This window comes from Zootoca vivipara, chromosome 2 (assembly GCF_963506605.1).
Source record: "Zootoca vivipara chromosome 2, rZooViv1.1, whole genome shotgun sequence".
Classification (NCBI taxonomy): domain Eukaryota; kingdom Metazoa; phylum Chordata; class Lepidosauria; order Squamata; family Lacertidae; genus Zootoca; species Zootoca vivipara.
Genome location: NC_083277.1, coordinates 94,859,217 through 94,875,169, shown reverse-complemented (window position 1 = coordinate 94,875,169; position 15,953 = coordinate 94,859,217). Strand labels below are relative to the sequence as shown.

At 43.9% G+C, this 15,953-nt stretch overlaps 2 protein-coding genes across 4 annotated transcripts in view; one reads left to right on the top strand and one right to left on the bottom strand.

The window, feature by feature from the left end:
- Positions 1-475: 475 nt before the first annotated feature.
- CENPX (centromere protein X) lies at positions 476-14,675 on the bottom strand. Of its 3 annotated transcripts, XM_035104287.2 has the most exons (5): positions 14,584-14,675; positions 8,542-8,593; positions 8,315-8,368; positions 7,350-7,438; positions 476-7,152 (listed from the first exon to the last, which is right to left on the bottom strand). In XM_035104287.2, exons 1-5 carry the CDS (start codon positions 14,620-14,622, stop codon positions 7,138-7,140), a joined length of 249 nt encoding a protein of 82 aa, XP_034960178.1. In that variant the 5' UTR covers positions 14,623-14,675; the 3' UTR covers positions 476-7,137. The 3 variants fall into 3 exon arrangements, with proteins under 3 accessions (XP_034960178.1, XP_060127891.1, XP_060127892.1); XM_060271908.1 differs by having other exon boundaries at positions 476-7,438; XM_060271909.1 differs by lacking the exon at positions 8,315-8,368 and having other exon boundaries at positions 476-7,438.
- The window catches only part of LRRC45 (leucine rich repeat containing 45), a 29,426-nt gene continuing 28,123 nt past the window's right edge, over positions 14,651-15,953 (top strand). The window contains exon 1 of the mRNA XM_035104272.2: positions 14,651-14,861. The gene's annotated coding sequence lies outside the window, so the exon portion shown is untranslated. The remainder of the gene's footprint in view (positions 14,862-15,953) is intronic.

The window sequence follows — 15,953 nt, the reverse complement described above, 5'->3', positions numbered from 1 at the left end:
AAGTCTTCAGTATGTTGTTTTTAATTCTTTAATGTCATTGGCAAGCCAGAATGCACTTCATGGTCATCTTTATATCAAAGATATGTGTGATGCACATGCAGAGGATGTAGGCAAGGTCACATGCCAAAACCCTTTTGGGGCTTCAGATCCATAATGAAATTTCCATTGGCTTATCTTTTTAAATATTCTAGTGTTCCCTGAGCCTCTTCCTACTTCCTTTTGAACACTAGCTTGCGGTAGTTTCTGTTGATTTCATGCTGTCACTTCTCAATAAGCACACAGTTCGCTTTGCTTTATGTGCATGTTTGAATCATGTATTTCTACAGCTTTTCACTCGAAGAAAATATCACAAAGAGGCTTCAGAAAAGGAAAATGTAACAAAAAATAAGTTCATTCAATATATAAAGCAAATAAAACAGACAAATCACTAGAAAAACACACAGATGTATTGAACTTCAGGCTGAGCCCTACTTGAGGCTTCCATCAGTTACTGGGAGCATTTGAGAAACAGCCAAATACTGGTTTTCTCCTTTGCTACCCTCAGAGCCTTCAGATGTTCAACTAGTTCATATCTTTTTTGAAGTATCATTCTGTATTCCACCTGTATCTTTTTTCCAGAGCTGCCTTTTCTCCACTTTAAGCTGTCCTCATTTCTGTTTCCTTGGTTGCTTTTTCTATACCAACTGCTAATATTGTGCTCCTTCCATTTCCAGTCCCTGGCAGCACCAGCAACTGCTTCCTGTCAACCCAAAGTTCAGATTAGGCCCAGAAAGATCAGAGTGGCAGCAGTTTCTGACCCCTGCCCATCAGCAGTTTCAAGGGCTCAAGTTTCTGTGTCCTGGGAACTTCCTAACCATGCCAGCTTCTGATACCAGGCTTGCCAGAAGGCTGCCAAAATAGTAGCAAGGTGGAAAATATTTACTCTGGGGGAGAAAAACACCTCTGGATTGCTAGTTGGCATCATTTTGGTCTGAACTGAGATAATATCTCATAGTTTTCAGAACGTTTGACGTTTGTTCTCAATGAAAACACTGTTATTATATAAAAATACATTGCAAAACAGGAAAAAATATGTTATTCTAGCTGAGGACTTTTACAATGATTATTCCAATATGCAGCAAAAGGAACCCATCTGTGCAGCGGTTAATCACAATTTGTTTCCAGTTGGAGTCATATCAATATATAGTTGGCACGTCTATTTCAGCTACAAAAGAGTGCTTTCCCAGCTCCTCCACAATATGCCATGGTCTGTTGGTTTCTAGTGTGTTGTAATTACAAATGCAGTAACTAGCATTTTCAATTAGAGCTTTGTGGTCCATTAGCATTTCTCCCCAACAATATCATAAAAAGGAACAGGTTGCAGATTGTTCCAGATTCTTATCAAATGGATATTTTCCCCATAAAATTCACTAACCAGAAGGTATTCTCATCACATATGTATAACTTCCACCCATATATGTTGACTCATTGAATCATTTAGTCTTGTCACTCACTTCTCCCTCCTCCCCGGTCATATTCAAAAATATGAAAGTTTCTCTGGGCCCAGGGGGCTGCTGCTTACATCACATTATAAGCAAGGGATACCTGCTAGCGGGGCTGGCAAATTATGTATTGCTGTGGATACATGCATATTGCTCTAAGCTGAGACATGCAAGGTAGCTCAGCCGTATACAGGACAGCACTGAGCCAACTGGTGCACTATTCCTCCAGCCCTTATTGAATTCAGACCGTAACCCCTGTTAAATAATCAGTTGCTGAGGAAGGCTGTAAAGGGCTATAGGTCCTTAAATAACATCTGCACCCATCTCTTATGGTGCTCCCTAAACACTTGCGCAACTTCAAAGGCTTCTGGATCCAAGTGTGATGCAATTGCCCCTCTGTAAACAGTTGTGAAGTTAAGCTAATTTCTTTAACCCTGTGCTATGCTATTCAAAGACCCTGACTCTTTTACATAAAATAGTTGATGAATAAGTGAGGAGAAATATCTCTGCTGCAGGCTAACAGATCAGGCTAGTTTGATACTAGATGGGTGCTAAGAGTTACACTTTTTCTGTGAGAGTGCATAATTTGTAGGTGTATGGAAGCAGGGTGACCATAAGAGGCCTTTCAATTAGTCTCTTTTTGAATTGCACATCCTCTCCACCTACTTGTTTGGGTTCTCTATCAGTTCAGAGTAACCTGCTTCCTGTTCAGTGGGCCTGACATGGCCCATTTCCCTCCTGCCCCTGCTTTTCCAACAAAGAAAACAAGAGCATTGTACCATCTGAATGAACTTCAAAGTGGCTGGAAGGGGCACCAAGGGTTCCTGGCACTTGTCATTGTCTCCCAGACTGACCAACATTTCCCTTCAGGTCTAATTACTTCCAAATGCTTCCAGGCGCTTTGAAGAAAACCAGGAGGGGGGGGGAGGGGGGAGGGAAAAAGGTAGGGAGAAAAGCTTCAGAGCACACAGGGAGCAGGGAGCAGTTAAAATAGCAAAGGAACAGATCTTTAATGTCACCCAAAAACAGCCACCAAAGAAGATGAGTGTATAAGACAACAGCTGATGAAAACTGAATCCTGCTTGTAGCTGTACTGTTCCACACACACTGCTGCCATCTGTGGTGCTGGGAGGGTGGCTGCTACAAAAGACAAAGTGAAAACTAAATCCAGGCAAGGTTAGGACAGTGCCAATTCTAGCCTTATTACCCTTACCTGGAAGAATGTGGTCTGTGTGGTTCTTCAGTAAGTCCATCTCTCTGTGCTAGGAGCTTGGCAGGTCTCATCTTTCTGCACTCTACGTTGGAGGTTTCTAATTGTTTCCTTTGGGCCGGTTAGTGTTGACACCCAAGCTGCTTTCTGGTTTTCCCTGTGATCTGCCCTTTGTATCTTTATACTGTAAGATCAGTCACATAATCAAGCAGCCAGCAATTCTGCACTGAAATGTTGTTCAAACAGAACACACACACTGCTGTTAGGACAGATCATACGCATTAGCATATGGGTCTCTGGCTGAAAGGTGTATGTGTGTTCTTGAAAAACAGAATTTTGTTTTATTGCTATATTTTTATTACAAGCCATGGAGGGAAACAGGGAACGAATGACGCCCTGCGGATTGAAGCCCCAGGCTGAAAATGCCAAGCTGTCTTGTTTCTAAGTTCTGACCATAAAGTTACTTACATTTCAAAGGTTGAGGGTTGTTGTTTTTTTCACTCACATTTTCATTGGAAGCTGTTCCTTGAAAAATGTAAAACAATGAGTTGATGCTGCTAGTTTCTATACTGCAGTAATGCTTGCTGTTAGACACACGTACCTCATAATCCCTAATTTTGGGTGGTCATTCAGTTCTTGCTTTTGCTCTTGTCTTCCTTCAAAGCAGAGATGGGGGACCTGTGGCCTTCAGCCAGCATGGCCAATGGTCAGGGAAGATTGGACTTATAGTCCAACAACATAGGGAGAGTGGCAGGTTCTTTGCTGTACTTGCACACATCCTGCCCTGTGTCAGATGCAAGATCTGCACTGGTTGCTGACTCACTTGCCTATCCTAAAACAACTGAGCAGGTAAGAGCGCTGGTTTGATTCCTACCTACACTGTCACTTTAAAAAAAAACACCCTGATTGTAAGTAGTAGTATCAATTTTCTTCTGCCTTCCTTTCTCCCGGGCAATAGATACTTTAACACTGATACATATGCAATTGTAAAGTGTAGAGCAGGCATCCCCAAACTTCGGCCCTCCAGATGTTTTGGACTACAATTCCCATCTTCCCCGACCACTGGTCCTGTTAGCTAGGGATCATGTAGGGATCATGGGAGTTGTAAGACAAAATATCTGGAGGGCCGCAATTTGGGGATGCCTGGTGTGGGGTGTTTCTTCTAGGAGCAATGATCAGTCAAGTGTGCATTAGGTAGACTGATGCATAGGGACTATGGCTCAGGGTCCGTGTTCAAAGGCTGAATTGCAACCAGGGTAGGGCTATGAATAGATTCAACTGCAGCAGCAATAAAAAGGACCCACCAGATAATCTCTAGTCTCATGTTGAAATGAAGATGCAGCCTGACTAGCACTTCCAGCTACATTGTATGGTTGAATCACCTCTCTCTGCTGCCAGCCTCTTTATTCCAAATAAATTTGTTTGGTACTGTGTACGCAAACTCAAATGTGCCCTGTTTAAGACCAAGACTTTTAATAGTACATCTCTATCCCAAAGAGTTCAATGGGACTTAACACCCAAGTAAGTGTGTACACAGGATTGTAGCATAAATCAGGTGAAAAAGAGAGCCAGTTCCCTCTGTCCCATTCATAGTGGGTGGTGGGGAAGGATAGCATATTACCATAACCCCTCCTCCCAATTTTTAGCACCAGGTTTGGGCCATACTTTTGATTTTCCCTTTAGAAATTTAAACAGAGACATCCTGTTAAGTCAGTGTGCAAGTGTATGCAGAACAGAGACCTACATGTGTTTTAGTTTAGCTTTGCTGTGGGTACATGTGTGTTTAAACCCATATTTAATGTTCTGTAGTACATTCACACCCCTTGCTTAATGGGGGATTAAGCTTTGTGTGTAGTCAAAGCTGCTCAGCTCTGGTGATCAGCCTGTTTTATACAACTCAGAGCTATATATGAAGCAGCTGCCTGGGTCATTTGCTGGTCCAAGGCTTAGATTAAAACAAATGGAAATGGAGAAGATACTTGCAAATTACAGAAAAAGCCTTTAAAACTGTTAACACTTTTGACCAGATCATTTTGAGCTCAGTGAGACTTGCTTCTGAGTAGACTAAAAGCAAGGTTTTAGGCTGGTACTTTAAGACACTTTGCTTAACAGATGGCTGTTAAAATTCTGATTGATCAGATACATTTAACTTCTAGCCTAAGCCCTACAAGTATCCTTAATTTACATGTCAAGAGCCAGTGTAGTACACTGGTTAGACTAGTGTGGGTCTGAGAATACACTGGTTCAAATCTGCATTCAACCAGGAAGCTCACTGGGTGACCTTGGGCCAGTCGCTATCTCTCAGCCTATCCTACTTTACAGGGTTGTGGTGAGGATACAAATGGAGAACTATGCACATTAGTTCTTGGGACACACACACAAAACTAAATACTGTCTTTAGCACTGCTCTTAAGCCCACGGCCTCTGAAATAAAGTCCCACTAACCTTAGATTCCCAATAAATGAGCACAAAGGAGTGCAGTATGTAGCATACTTTTTTATGATGCAACAGAGCGTAAGATTGTTTTCATGCTTTGTCACAATTGAGCAAAATAGCTATGACATAAACATTGCACTAACATATTTGTCTAACGTAGATATAGCAAAGAGCTACGAATTCAATTTCTGGTTCAAGCAACCAGGTAGGAAAGAATAATGCCTAAGAGAACAACTCCCAGCTAGAGTAGACTCTACATGGACAAATACTTTGACCTGATACAAGGAGCTTCCTAGGGTTTAGCATTAATATGCACTGATAAATCCACTTCTGCTTTTAAAATCTGGTGAAGATGAGAATACTGGAAACACTAAACCATGGTTAAAAGGCTAGAATATAATGCTAAAGCAGGGTAACATGTAGCACTCCTAGAAATTGCTGGATTCCTATCAGCTCCTGCCAGAATTGCCACGAGTGGTAAGGGATCGTGGGAGTTGTAGACCAGCAACAGCTTACTCACCCCTGTGCTAAACCATGGTTGAGGATGACAAAGGCAGAACAGGAGAAAGAGAAGTTGCTTTTGTAATGCTGGTTCCTAATTTATAGGCCATGGTTTGTAGGAAGACAGCATCATGTCCGTTCTGGGAAACGGCAGCATTCCACCTAACCCTCATCCTGTGTTTTTCAGCATAAACATTACTGGGTATTTCAGAGCCAGCATTCAAAGCCAGCATCCCTTCGTCCCTGTCATTACCAATACGTAGCAACTGGCACCTTAGGTATAGCTTGTGCATGACTTTTCTATCAGGCAGCATGGCTGCTAACCACTAGCTGACAGTATCATTGCTGCCTTGGTCTTGTTCTGCCTCTTGGCGCACTCCTCTCTATAACCATTCGGAAGTAACCCCATTGAGTTCAATGGGGGTGTAGGCCCAGATTTGTGGGTATAGGGTTGCATCCTGTCAGTTCCTCAAGTGGCAGTTGCTTCTCCCTCAGTAGGCCTAGTCTTTATTTTGCAGCAGAAAAAAAAGATTCATTAGCCTATGCCCTGCCCCCATGTATACGGTTTACTATTTCACAGCTCTCTTCTCCCCCCCCCCCCACTCCTGCCCGCTGACACAGAGGGGCTGGGCCGTGCGTGATGTGGGATCCTCACACATGCTGTTTGTTATTCTGCCCCTTTTTGAAAGTTTTTCTTTCGCCCTACAAAGAGGGTGGGGGGTGGGGAGGCCAAACGACTCTTTGAAGCGACTTGACTCTCTATGATTAATTGCAACAAGGAGCCCCGCGCGAGGGAGGGAGGCTATTTTTGATTTATTGAAGTTTCTTTGTGAGAACAAATTTATAGCAGAGGGAAGCAGCTTCTGAGAGGAATATCAAATGGTTAAAAGGTTCCAAGCACTCTTTGATGTCATGGCCCCAGTGGAATGCTGGAAAGGATTGAGGGGCAAGCACTGTTTATTTATAAAATAAAGATCAGGTACCTGCTGCTGGCACAGACCTGGGGCTCGGCTCCTGTTTAAGAACTCAGACGGCAGACAGGCCCGGAGCTGGCCTTTAAATGCCTGCTGAGGTGATGAGAGCCCACGGTGTGGGGAACGCTTCCAGGCATACTCACTCTTTCCACACACCCCTACAGGAAGGCACCTGCTTCTCCCATTGGAAAAGAAAGTGTAGACTCTGCCTGGCTGTGAATCGGAAACAGCAGCAGGCTAGGACGCAGCCTCAGATGGTGAGGCGTCGCTGACTCCAGGCATCCCGTCACAAAGAGGGAGGGGTGGGGAAGAGAGAGAGGAAAGATTCCAGCCCTTAGCAGCCAACCTTTGATCATCATGGAGTGCCCAGAAAGAGAGATAGCAAACAACAGCAACTTCGCCGGCAAGGAAGGAGAGAGCTGATGAGAATATCGTCCGAGCAGATTCCATTTCAAAGCCTGTATTCCACTTTGCTCCAGAGGTCGGGCCACGATCTTCCCTCTAGCAGGAATGTGGGCTTTGCCCCATCAGGTTTCTAGAAGTCCAAAAGCTGTAAACATTAAGTGTTTTAAAGTTACTGTGAGCAAAGAGTTCTCCCCAAACTGTTTGGCTGATTTGCCTGAGTTCCAGTTGCCCAGTGAGGATATTACTAACCAGCCAAACATCCCCCCAAAGGAAGGGGATTAAGATGCCTTTGCCCACATCCTTATCCTGTTAATTCAGGAATCCAAGCTGTGTATTACATACCAGCTGCGGCAGCACTTTTTCCACGTGCTCCACATCCACCCTGGTCAGGTCCTCTGTTTGAGCCTGCCGTGCGGCTCGTGCGGCTGCCTCTGCAAGAAACACACAAGGCAGGCAAGGTGCAACAAGTAGGTACTGGTAAGGGTAACAGAAATGGCCTTTAGGAAGGAATGAAATCAGTCAAGTAACAAAAAAGTTACTTTGAGAGGCTTTGCTTGGGAACAAATAAGTCTGCAATTCACAGTATTAATACTGGACTTTCAGCTCAGGAAGTGTTAACTTTTCACCACTCAGCACTTTTTCCTTGCCCAAAATTGTTATCAACGTTCAGGCAAATGATCCCCAAGCAAAGCATGTGCTACCTTCTGAATGTGCACGTCCACCTAGCTCCACCTAGCCGCTGAGGCTCCAAACAGATGCTGCTCAACTCCATTTCCCATCAGCCCCAGTTACCATAGCCGGTGGCTGCAGATGATGGGATATGTAGTCTTGCAACATCTGGAGGGTCCCAGGTTCCCCACCCCTGCAGCAGATCTTGAACTCAAGGCTGCTGAGAAAGGCCTAAGCTTTATATATCTGATGGAAGCATCATTAAAAATAAGCTTTCAGCATTTAAGCTGTACCTATTCTGTATCAAGCCTGGAAAATCAAGCTCTATTGCCCGGCTAAAGTGTAAGGTTTCATGAAGAATCTACTAGTTTCTGATAGAAAGATCAGGGTTTTTTTTTTCCCTTCAGGACTTGGTTTTTGGGCTGAACCAACATTTCGCTTGTCCTGCTTTCTTCCCTCTAGTATCTCCTGTTGACTTGTACTGCCTTCTGAACAAGCAGTGAGGCTACACCTTAAAAGAAAAAAGAGCTTTTATAGTCTTCTGATTTTTGCACTAAATTTCGTCCTTCTATATGCCACATGTCATTCATCTGTGACTGCCATTCTATGGGGAAAAGGCACAGTCCTTTACAACTTACCTCGCACGAACACTTTGAGCATTTCTGCCATGAGCAACAGAGCATCACCACTGACTGGAAAGAGGGGGAAAAGTAACCATGAGAAGTGCCCAGCCCAGTTATCTGCCCACAACCCAGGAATCATGGTTACCTCTGATATTCCAGGGCATGATCTCTCTACAGAAAAGTTTGGCAAGATTGCAAGCAGGAATTGGCCTCTTTATTGAGACAGAAGGGAAAGCAATTACCTCGTGTTTTGTCATCTTTGAAGTGGAGCTGGAGCAGTTTGTTCACGGTCTCCTGCATGGAAAGGAAATCAGTCAAGGGGTGTTAATGGAGAAAAAGTGAATCTCCCTGTCTTTCCATTTCAAAGAGATATAAAATAGGTAAAGCAATATATTTTATGAGATCAACTTCTGCTGGTGTAGGAGCACATCAAAAGAAGCTCAGCCAATAAAGAATATTACCTTACTTGTTTTGCATCTCATTCTCTGGGACCAAGAGAGCAACAACTATTGATGCCAATCTTCCATCCCTGGGCAGGGACCACATAATTGGCTCCATCACCCACCATTTCTCTGTTGCTGAGGCCCAAACTTTTTTTTATTAATCAGCGATAATTCTCCTCCCCACCAACTGCCTTATTTGTGCTATCTTATTTATTATAGGGTTTTTTAATTTTGCCTTTCTACTCTGAATACAAGGGTGCCCAAGTTGGCTCTGATCAGGGTAAAAACAATACATAATCAGAACACTAAATCTCAAAAAAAACAGCAGCAGCCAACAAAACCATACTGGAGATGAAAAAAGGAAAAGAGACACTAAAGTTGGGCCAAAAGCTAACAAGAAGGTCCTAAACCTGAGGCAGAAGACCAAAAAGCAAGGGGGCTAAGTGGTTCTTCCTAGACAGACAGTTCTACAACCTGGGTGCTCCAAACAGAACAGCCCTCTTTTCATGTTCCCATCCATTGTACCTCAACTGATGGTAGGACATGAAGAAGGAGCCTCTTCAACCCAGCTCAGTGGCTGGGTAGAATTGCATGAGATTAGAAGCCTCACCATGTTAAACAATTTTTAGTTGACTAGTCAACAACATCCAAATTCACACATGAATTTTTCAAAATAGGTTGCTCACTTGCACCTTCAAAAAGGAAAACAAACATTCACTGCCAGATGGAAAAGCCCTTTTTAGCATTTGCTCTTCCGTTCTGTTAGAACCAGAATAAGCTAAAGAAATAAGGTGTATGCCCTTAGCTTACAACCCTCCCAATAAAAAAAATGATGCCCTCCCATTAATTAACTAGGGTTGCATCCAATAAAATAATTGAGCTTAGGGCAAGGACTTCTGCATACACAAAGGGTCTTGTTCTCCACATACAATCCCTCTCCCAACCGCCACTGCACCAATCTGCTCTGGAAGTTTGGGGAACTTTCATATTTATTCTATCTTTTCCTCTAAGTTAACTTTCAGTTCTTGGTAGAGATGTTGCTACATCAAATCCAGTGAAGTGGGATTTACTCATTTTAGCCCTGGCTTTCTGGACTGGTATATAAAGTAGCACTGCACACTAAGAGAAGAAAGATGTATAAAAATGAGAGTCATGAAAAACTATGCATTACAGTGACTTACAGTTTTAGGAATTAAGAATTGCCCAAGAAAGGGACTGGGCTGAATCTAAGTACTAACATAAGCTGCAGTGACTGTCCCCTGAATCACTTCAGATGAGCCAGAAAACTGCATCTTTGTAAAAGCAAATTTAGCAGCAAGGCCACAAGTGAAGAATGTTTGTGGTGTACTGCAGATATAAAAACATTTCAAGGAAAATGCAGTTGTGTCGTATTAACAAAAACAGTATAAGGAAGACACCAGTGGCAACAACATTATACTGGTTCAGTACTTATTAGGCTTTTGTTTGAAAATTCTGTTCAGGATACCAACAAACACTGAACAACAAAATATGACTACCAGTAAGTGCTTGGAGTACATAGTATGAGAAAGTATGAAGGAACTCTTGGGAAAGAGACTTGAAGAGATATATTAACAATGGCTAAATATCTTAACAAGTTGTCAGACAAAAGGGTGATCTACCAGAGCAGTTAGGGACCCAGGTGGCGCTGTGGGTTAAACCACTGAGCCTAGGGCTTGTTGATCAGAAGGTCGGTGGTTCGAATCCCTGTGACGGGGTGAGCTCCCGTTGCTCGGTCCCAGCTCCTGCCAACCTAGCAGTTGGAAAGCACGTCAAAGTGCAAGTAGATAAATAGGAACCGCTACAGCGGGAAGGTGGGACCCAGGTGGCGCTGTGGGTTAAACCACTGAGCCTAGGGCTTGCTGATCAGAAGGTCGGCGGTTCAAATCCCTGTGACGGGGTGAGCTCCTGTTGCTTGGTCCCAGCTCCTGCCAACCTAGCAGTTCGAAAGCACATCAAAATGCAAGTAGATAAATAGGAACCGCTACAGCGGTTTCCATGTGCTGCTCTGGTTTGCCAGAAGTGGCTTTGTCATGCTGGCCACATGACCTGGAAGCTATACGCCGGCTCCCTCGGCCAATAATGCGAGATGAGCACGCAACCCCAGAGTCGGTCACGACTGGACCTAATGGTCAGGGGTCCCTTTACCTTTTACCAGAGCAGTTAAAGAATAGAGCATCAGCAAAATAGATTGACTGCTAGTCATTTATCTCCAAGCATTTTAATCTTGCTTTTCTGTTTTAAAAAGACACTGAAATCACATCTATATAATACAGTGTAAAAGCTATCAGCAAAAGCTTCCTAATTTTAGGAACAGCTGATTAATGGATCAAGTTATTTGTTCTATGGAATTTTGTGGTATAAGTAACTTATGAAATAAATTTTTGGTTCTGGAGGCGAATTCAAAATACCCTTTTCTGATTATTTCAAAATATCTCCTGATTATATCAGTACAGTATTACCCAACCTTATTCTCTCTAGCTGTTGTTGACTACAATTCCCATCATCCCTATTGGCTGTTTCCACCGGGGCTGATGTTTGTTGGGATCCAAAACATCTGGAGGACAACAGGTTTGGGAAGGGTTAATTAAAATGTCAAACTCTTTCTTCATCCAAATGGAAAATACTAGCTTGAGTAATGTATGCTAAGAAAGTCCTATCCAACACCCGTAGGAGGGACTGGCTGTTAAGATAAAATAATAATAACAAATAAGATCTAGGCAGGACTGTGCAGAAATGGCTGTAATCAGGATGCTGGTTACCAAACTGGATTAAAAAAAAGTGCCCCCCAGATTCTGTTACAAAGGATTTCTAATTATGCTACCATGATAATTTCATTTTATAAGCGGTTAATCAGCCATCTGAGCCTTAACTCTGTACCAGAGTCAGGAACATAGGGGGATGCCTAAAGCAAGTCAGATCATTGCTCTGTCTAGCTCAATATTGTCTATGCCAGGTATGAAGAACCTTTGGCACTCCAGATGCTGCTGTACTACAATTCCCATCAGCTCCAAGAAGCATGACCAATGACTAGGGATCATGGGAGTTGCAGTTCAGCAGCGTGTGGAGGCCAAAGGTTCCCCACATCTGGTTGACACTGATGGGAAGTGGCTCTCCAGGATTTCGGAGAAAGGTCTTTTCCGACCCTAGCTGGAAATGCTGGGGACTGAACTAGGGACCCATTGCATGCAAAGCAGATGCTTTGCCACTGACTACAATCTTTCCTCTAAATCTTTTGAAATCAAAGGGTTTGGGCATGCCTAACTCAGCATAACATCTAGATTAGTATACAGTATAAAGAATCCTTTGCACAAGAAGGAAAGGCTTACGGGTTTTATCATGTGGGCCTGCTAGAAAATAAAATACAAAATTAACTAGGCTGTAGCGCTACCTGCTGCATATATCTGGAAGTGCTCTGGAGAGTTTCACCAGTTTAGCATATTCCATTAAGAGGGTCAGTAGGAAAAGGACTGCCAATATCATGATGCCATTCTACAAAGCTATGGCACGTGGAATGCTAGCTAAAATTCTGGTTGCCTTGTGTAATCAAAGGACTGAATCAACTACCTTATGAGGAAAAGTTGCATTTGGGGCTTCTTAGTTTTGAAAGAGTATTTGGGGGGAGGGCATGACAAAGGAGCATACAATGATGCGATGTGGAGAAAATGAACAGAGAGAAGCTTTTCTCCCTCCTATTAATTGAACTCATTAGTCATCCAATGAAATTGAATGTTGGAAGATTCAGGACAGGCAAAAGGGAGTTCTTCACACAGCACATATGGAATTTGCTCCCACAAAATGTAGTGATGTCTACCAATGTAGATGGATTTAGAAGGGGATTAGTCAAATTCACGGGGGATATCATGACTACCAGCCATGACTAAATTCACTATCAAAGGCTGAAGGTGTTTGAACAGCATTTACTGGGAATCAAAAGTTGGAAGAGTGCTGTTGCACTCAGGTTTTGCTTGCGGGCTTCCCATCAGCATTTGGTTGGCCACTTTGAACAGGGTTCTAGAATTATATGTGCCTTTAGTCTGATCTAACAGGACTCTTATGCTCTTATTGTGAAAGTGTGAAAGTGCATTTAAAACATTTTTACAATATTCTTTGGACAAAAAGTCCCCCAGGGCAGCTTACAAGGATCAGTCTTATTACAGGACGAATGGAGAGACATCTGCTCTGATCTCCCAAAGGTCGGTTGTAGTACACCTGCTTTGCAACCAGAAGGTCCCAAGTTCAGAAGCCAGTCTGGAAGCATTTTAACTCTTCCTATTCCTTTCCTTTCCCCTCTTCTGAAATTTAAGTTTGCCCATGTTTGACTTCATGGGCAGCTTTCCAAATTCTTTTATGTTTAGTTTGATAGGGCCATGGTCTCTTTTCCCAATCAGTTCAACATCATTTACATCTCGCAACAGGTCCTGGGCTACCACTCTGGTTTCTAGCTACAATCCTAACTACTACTGTGGCCTGGAGGGGCTGAACAAGTGGCAGGACCAACACTGCATCCACAGCTCTGCCACCATCACCAGGATGGGTGCTGGAGCAAGGAAGTAAGTTTATCACAGCAGCAGCCTGGAGCTGGTGCAGTAATCAGGCCTGGTACCAAATGAAGGCTGGGATGCTATGGTCCATGGGGTCACGAAGAGTCAGACACGACTAAACGACTAAACAACAACAACGATAACACAGCATCACTGGGACGAGTTTGGGATCCAACAGCACATCTGACAGGGTGAAGGGGAGCTCCATACTTGTGGCGTGATGCCGGTATCTCCCTGCAGGCAGCAGGGCTGGGCAGAGAGACACACTTCTGCCCAATTCAACCCCCTCTCCAGCCTATTGTGAAGGAGATTTAGATTGTTCTGTAATTCCAGGGTCATTCCCATTTATTTGCTTTCTTCCCCAACAGTTTCATGGCGCAGTCATTTACCATATCTAGATATGTTTTGCTTTGTCACCGCCTGAACGTGAGTTTACCTAAGCAACTTGAAGGCAGCTGAAGTTACCCATTATTACAACATCCATTATTACAATTATTTTCACACTCCCAGCCCTCAGATTTCTACAGCAAATGAAGGCCATTACAAAATGATCTGCAGACAGACATAATATTACGGTGGGTAGCTAACTTACAAGTCCAGACGCCAGGGGCAAAAAAAATCCCACTGGAGAGGGCTAAAACACTACAAATTCGTGTCTCTCCCCAACACCACTTTATAGTGGAACCTCCTTGGTCCTTCCCCAACCCCATTCCACATCCAACCCCTACCCTTTAAGGAAACCAGATCCTGGCCTACACCCCAGTTTCTGAGCACCCATCATCTGATTCGCCAGAAGAAGATTAAGCCCAACTCTTGCAGCCCTGAATTGGCCAAGCTGCTCTATCTATCCTCTATTCTTTAGTGCCCCCAAAATCAAATACGACCCTTCCTTTAAAACCGGTACTTCCCAAACTTGGGTCTCCAGCTGTTTTTTGTGTTTTGTTTGGACTACAACTCCCATCATCCCTAGCTAGCAAGTCAGGGATTATGGGAATTGTATTCCAAAAGCAGATGGAGACCAAAGTTTGGGAAACACTGGGAGTCTAAGAGCCCTCCCAAGACACAGGTCTTCTCTGAGGGAACCTCAGCAGGATTTGCAGAACTTGACAAGCAACTGAAATAACTTACACAGAAACCTTCCCAAGTTCCTGTCATAACATTTTAGCGCGTGTGTGTAAACTCTGAACTCTCAGGCCTCCCTTTCACACACACCCTTTAACCGCCACCCATCACTTTCCAAGGTGAATTCCCTCCTGCCCCCTGCTCCCCCCGTCCTGACCTTTTTGAAGCCTTTCGCGCCTTGTTCCCTCTTCTCCATTTCAAACAGGACCCGCCCTCTTGACTCTCCTCCGCAATCACGGCCCGGAGTAGGCGCCGGAAGTCCCGGGGGCTCAGGGCATCGCGCAATGCATGCTGGAACATGTAGTCGGTCTGAAGTCGGCTCCCGCTCGCGATTTCATCCCACGTCCGGTGGCAGAAGAGGCCTCCTTGGCCGAGCATTGTGGGAGTTGTAGTTGACTCTTCGCCCCGTCTCTTGCGTTGTGCTCACTTGACTCAGTAAGTAATCCAAGGTAGAGCCCTCAACGGGAAGCCTTGTTTTGCAGGGGCGGTGGAGCCCGGCCTGGGGACCTGGGGATAGGCCAGGATCTGAAGGCAAAGCGAGATAAGAGGGAGAAAAAAGGCGGTGTAAGAGCCGCAGCTCGAGTAAGTTCAGACAGGGTGGTTTTCTTGCTCATTTGGTAGTGGAAATGGTAATTTTGCCTTTATTGCCACGTGCACCTGCTCCTGCGCTCCACTGCCATTGCTGATTCTGCTCACATCTCTACTGCTCTTAGTAACCATGTTCAGAATAAATTAGTAGCTAGTAGGATAGATTGCAAATGCATTTGCTACCAGCCCTATAGGATCATAATTCTAAAGTGTTTACTTGGAATTAAATTTATATCAGTAGGAATTACTCCTTAAAAAATAATTATGCCCCATTAAGTTCAGTAGGGCTTCCTCTCTTGTACATTTGTGCATTCAAAGACTGTGACTTAGTCACACTGAATTCGGTGGGATTTACTAAGTAAACATTTATAGGACTGGATCGTACAGTTGCAGTTCCTGAGCTTGCTTAGCTCCCTGGAAGTAGTTCTGCACCCAAAAGGTTTAGGGCTGGGCTGTTAGGCTGCCTTCCTAAGAGTACTTAACTCATTGAAAGTCTGATTGAATTTAATGCATCTTACCTCAGAGTAAACTTGGCTAGGACCAAGCTTTAAGTTGGCATAGTAGGCACTGGAGCTACTGACACTGAAATAGTGCTAAAATGCTTCTACACAACTATTGTCACCATCTCTTAATAACTTTGTGCCAACTGGGCACTAGAAAATACACAAATACTGTAAAGTTGTTTTATTTCTCAGGGTAATTTTAGTTAGAACCTCCCTTGGCATCGACACAGCTGACAGGCTGAGAAACAAATAGTGGGCACAGAGCAAGGAAATGTGATGGCATACACTTTCTCTAAATTCCACTAGGGCAGGCAAGGTCTAGCTTTCCCTAGGGGCAATTTTCCAGGGGCCACAGGCCAGTGTTGGCTGGGACCATGGGCAAATGCAGGCAGAGCAATGAATATAAATGTTACTTTTGTACAGTAGGCTATTTTCT

Excerpts from the sequence above, each read along its gene's own strand:
- CENPX (XM_060271908.1), bottom strand. The coding sequence starts at position 14,622 with ATGGAGAAGAGGGAACAAGGCGCGAAAGGCTTCAAAAAG. Across the intron at positions 8,594-14,583 it reads GCGCGAAAGGCTTCAAAAAG|GAGACCGTGAACAAACTGCT; the intron begins GTCAGGACGGGG and ends CTTTCCATGCAG. Across the intron at positions 7,439-8,314 it reads GCTCAAAGTGTTCGTGCGAG|AGGCAGCCGCACGAGCCGCA; the intron begins GTAAGTTGTAAA and ends TGTTTCTTGCAG.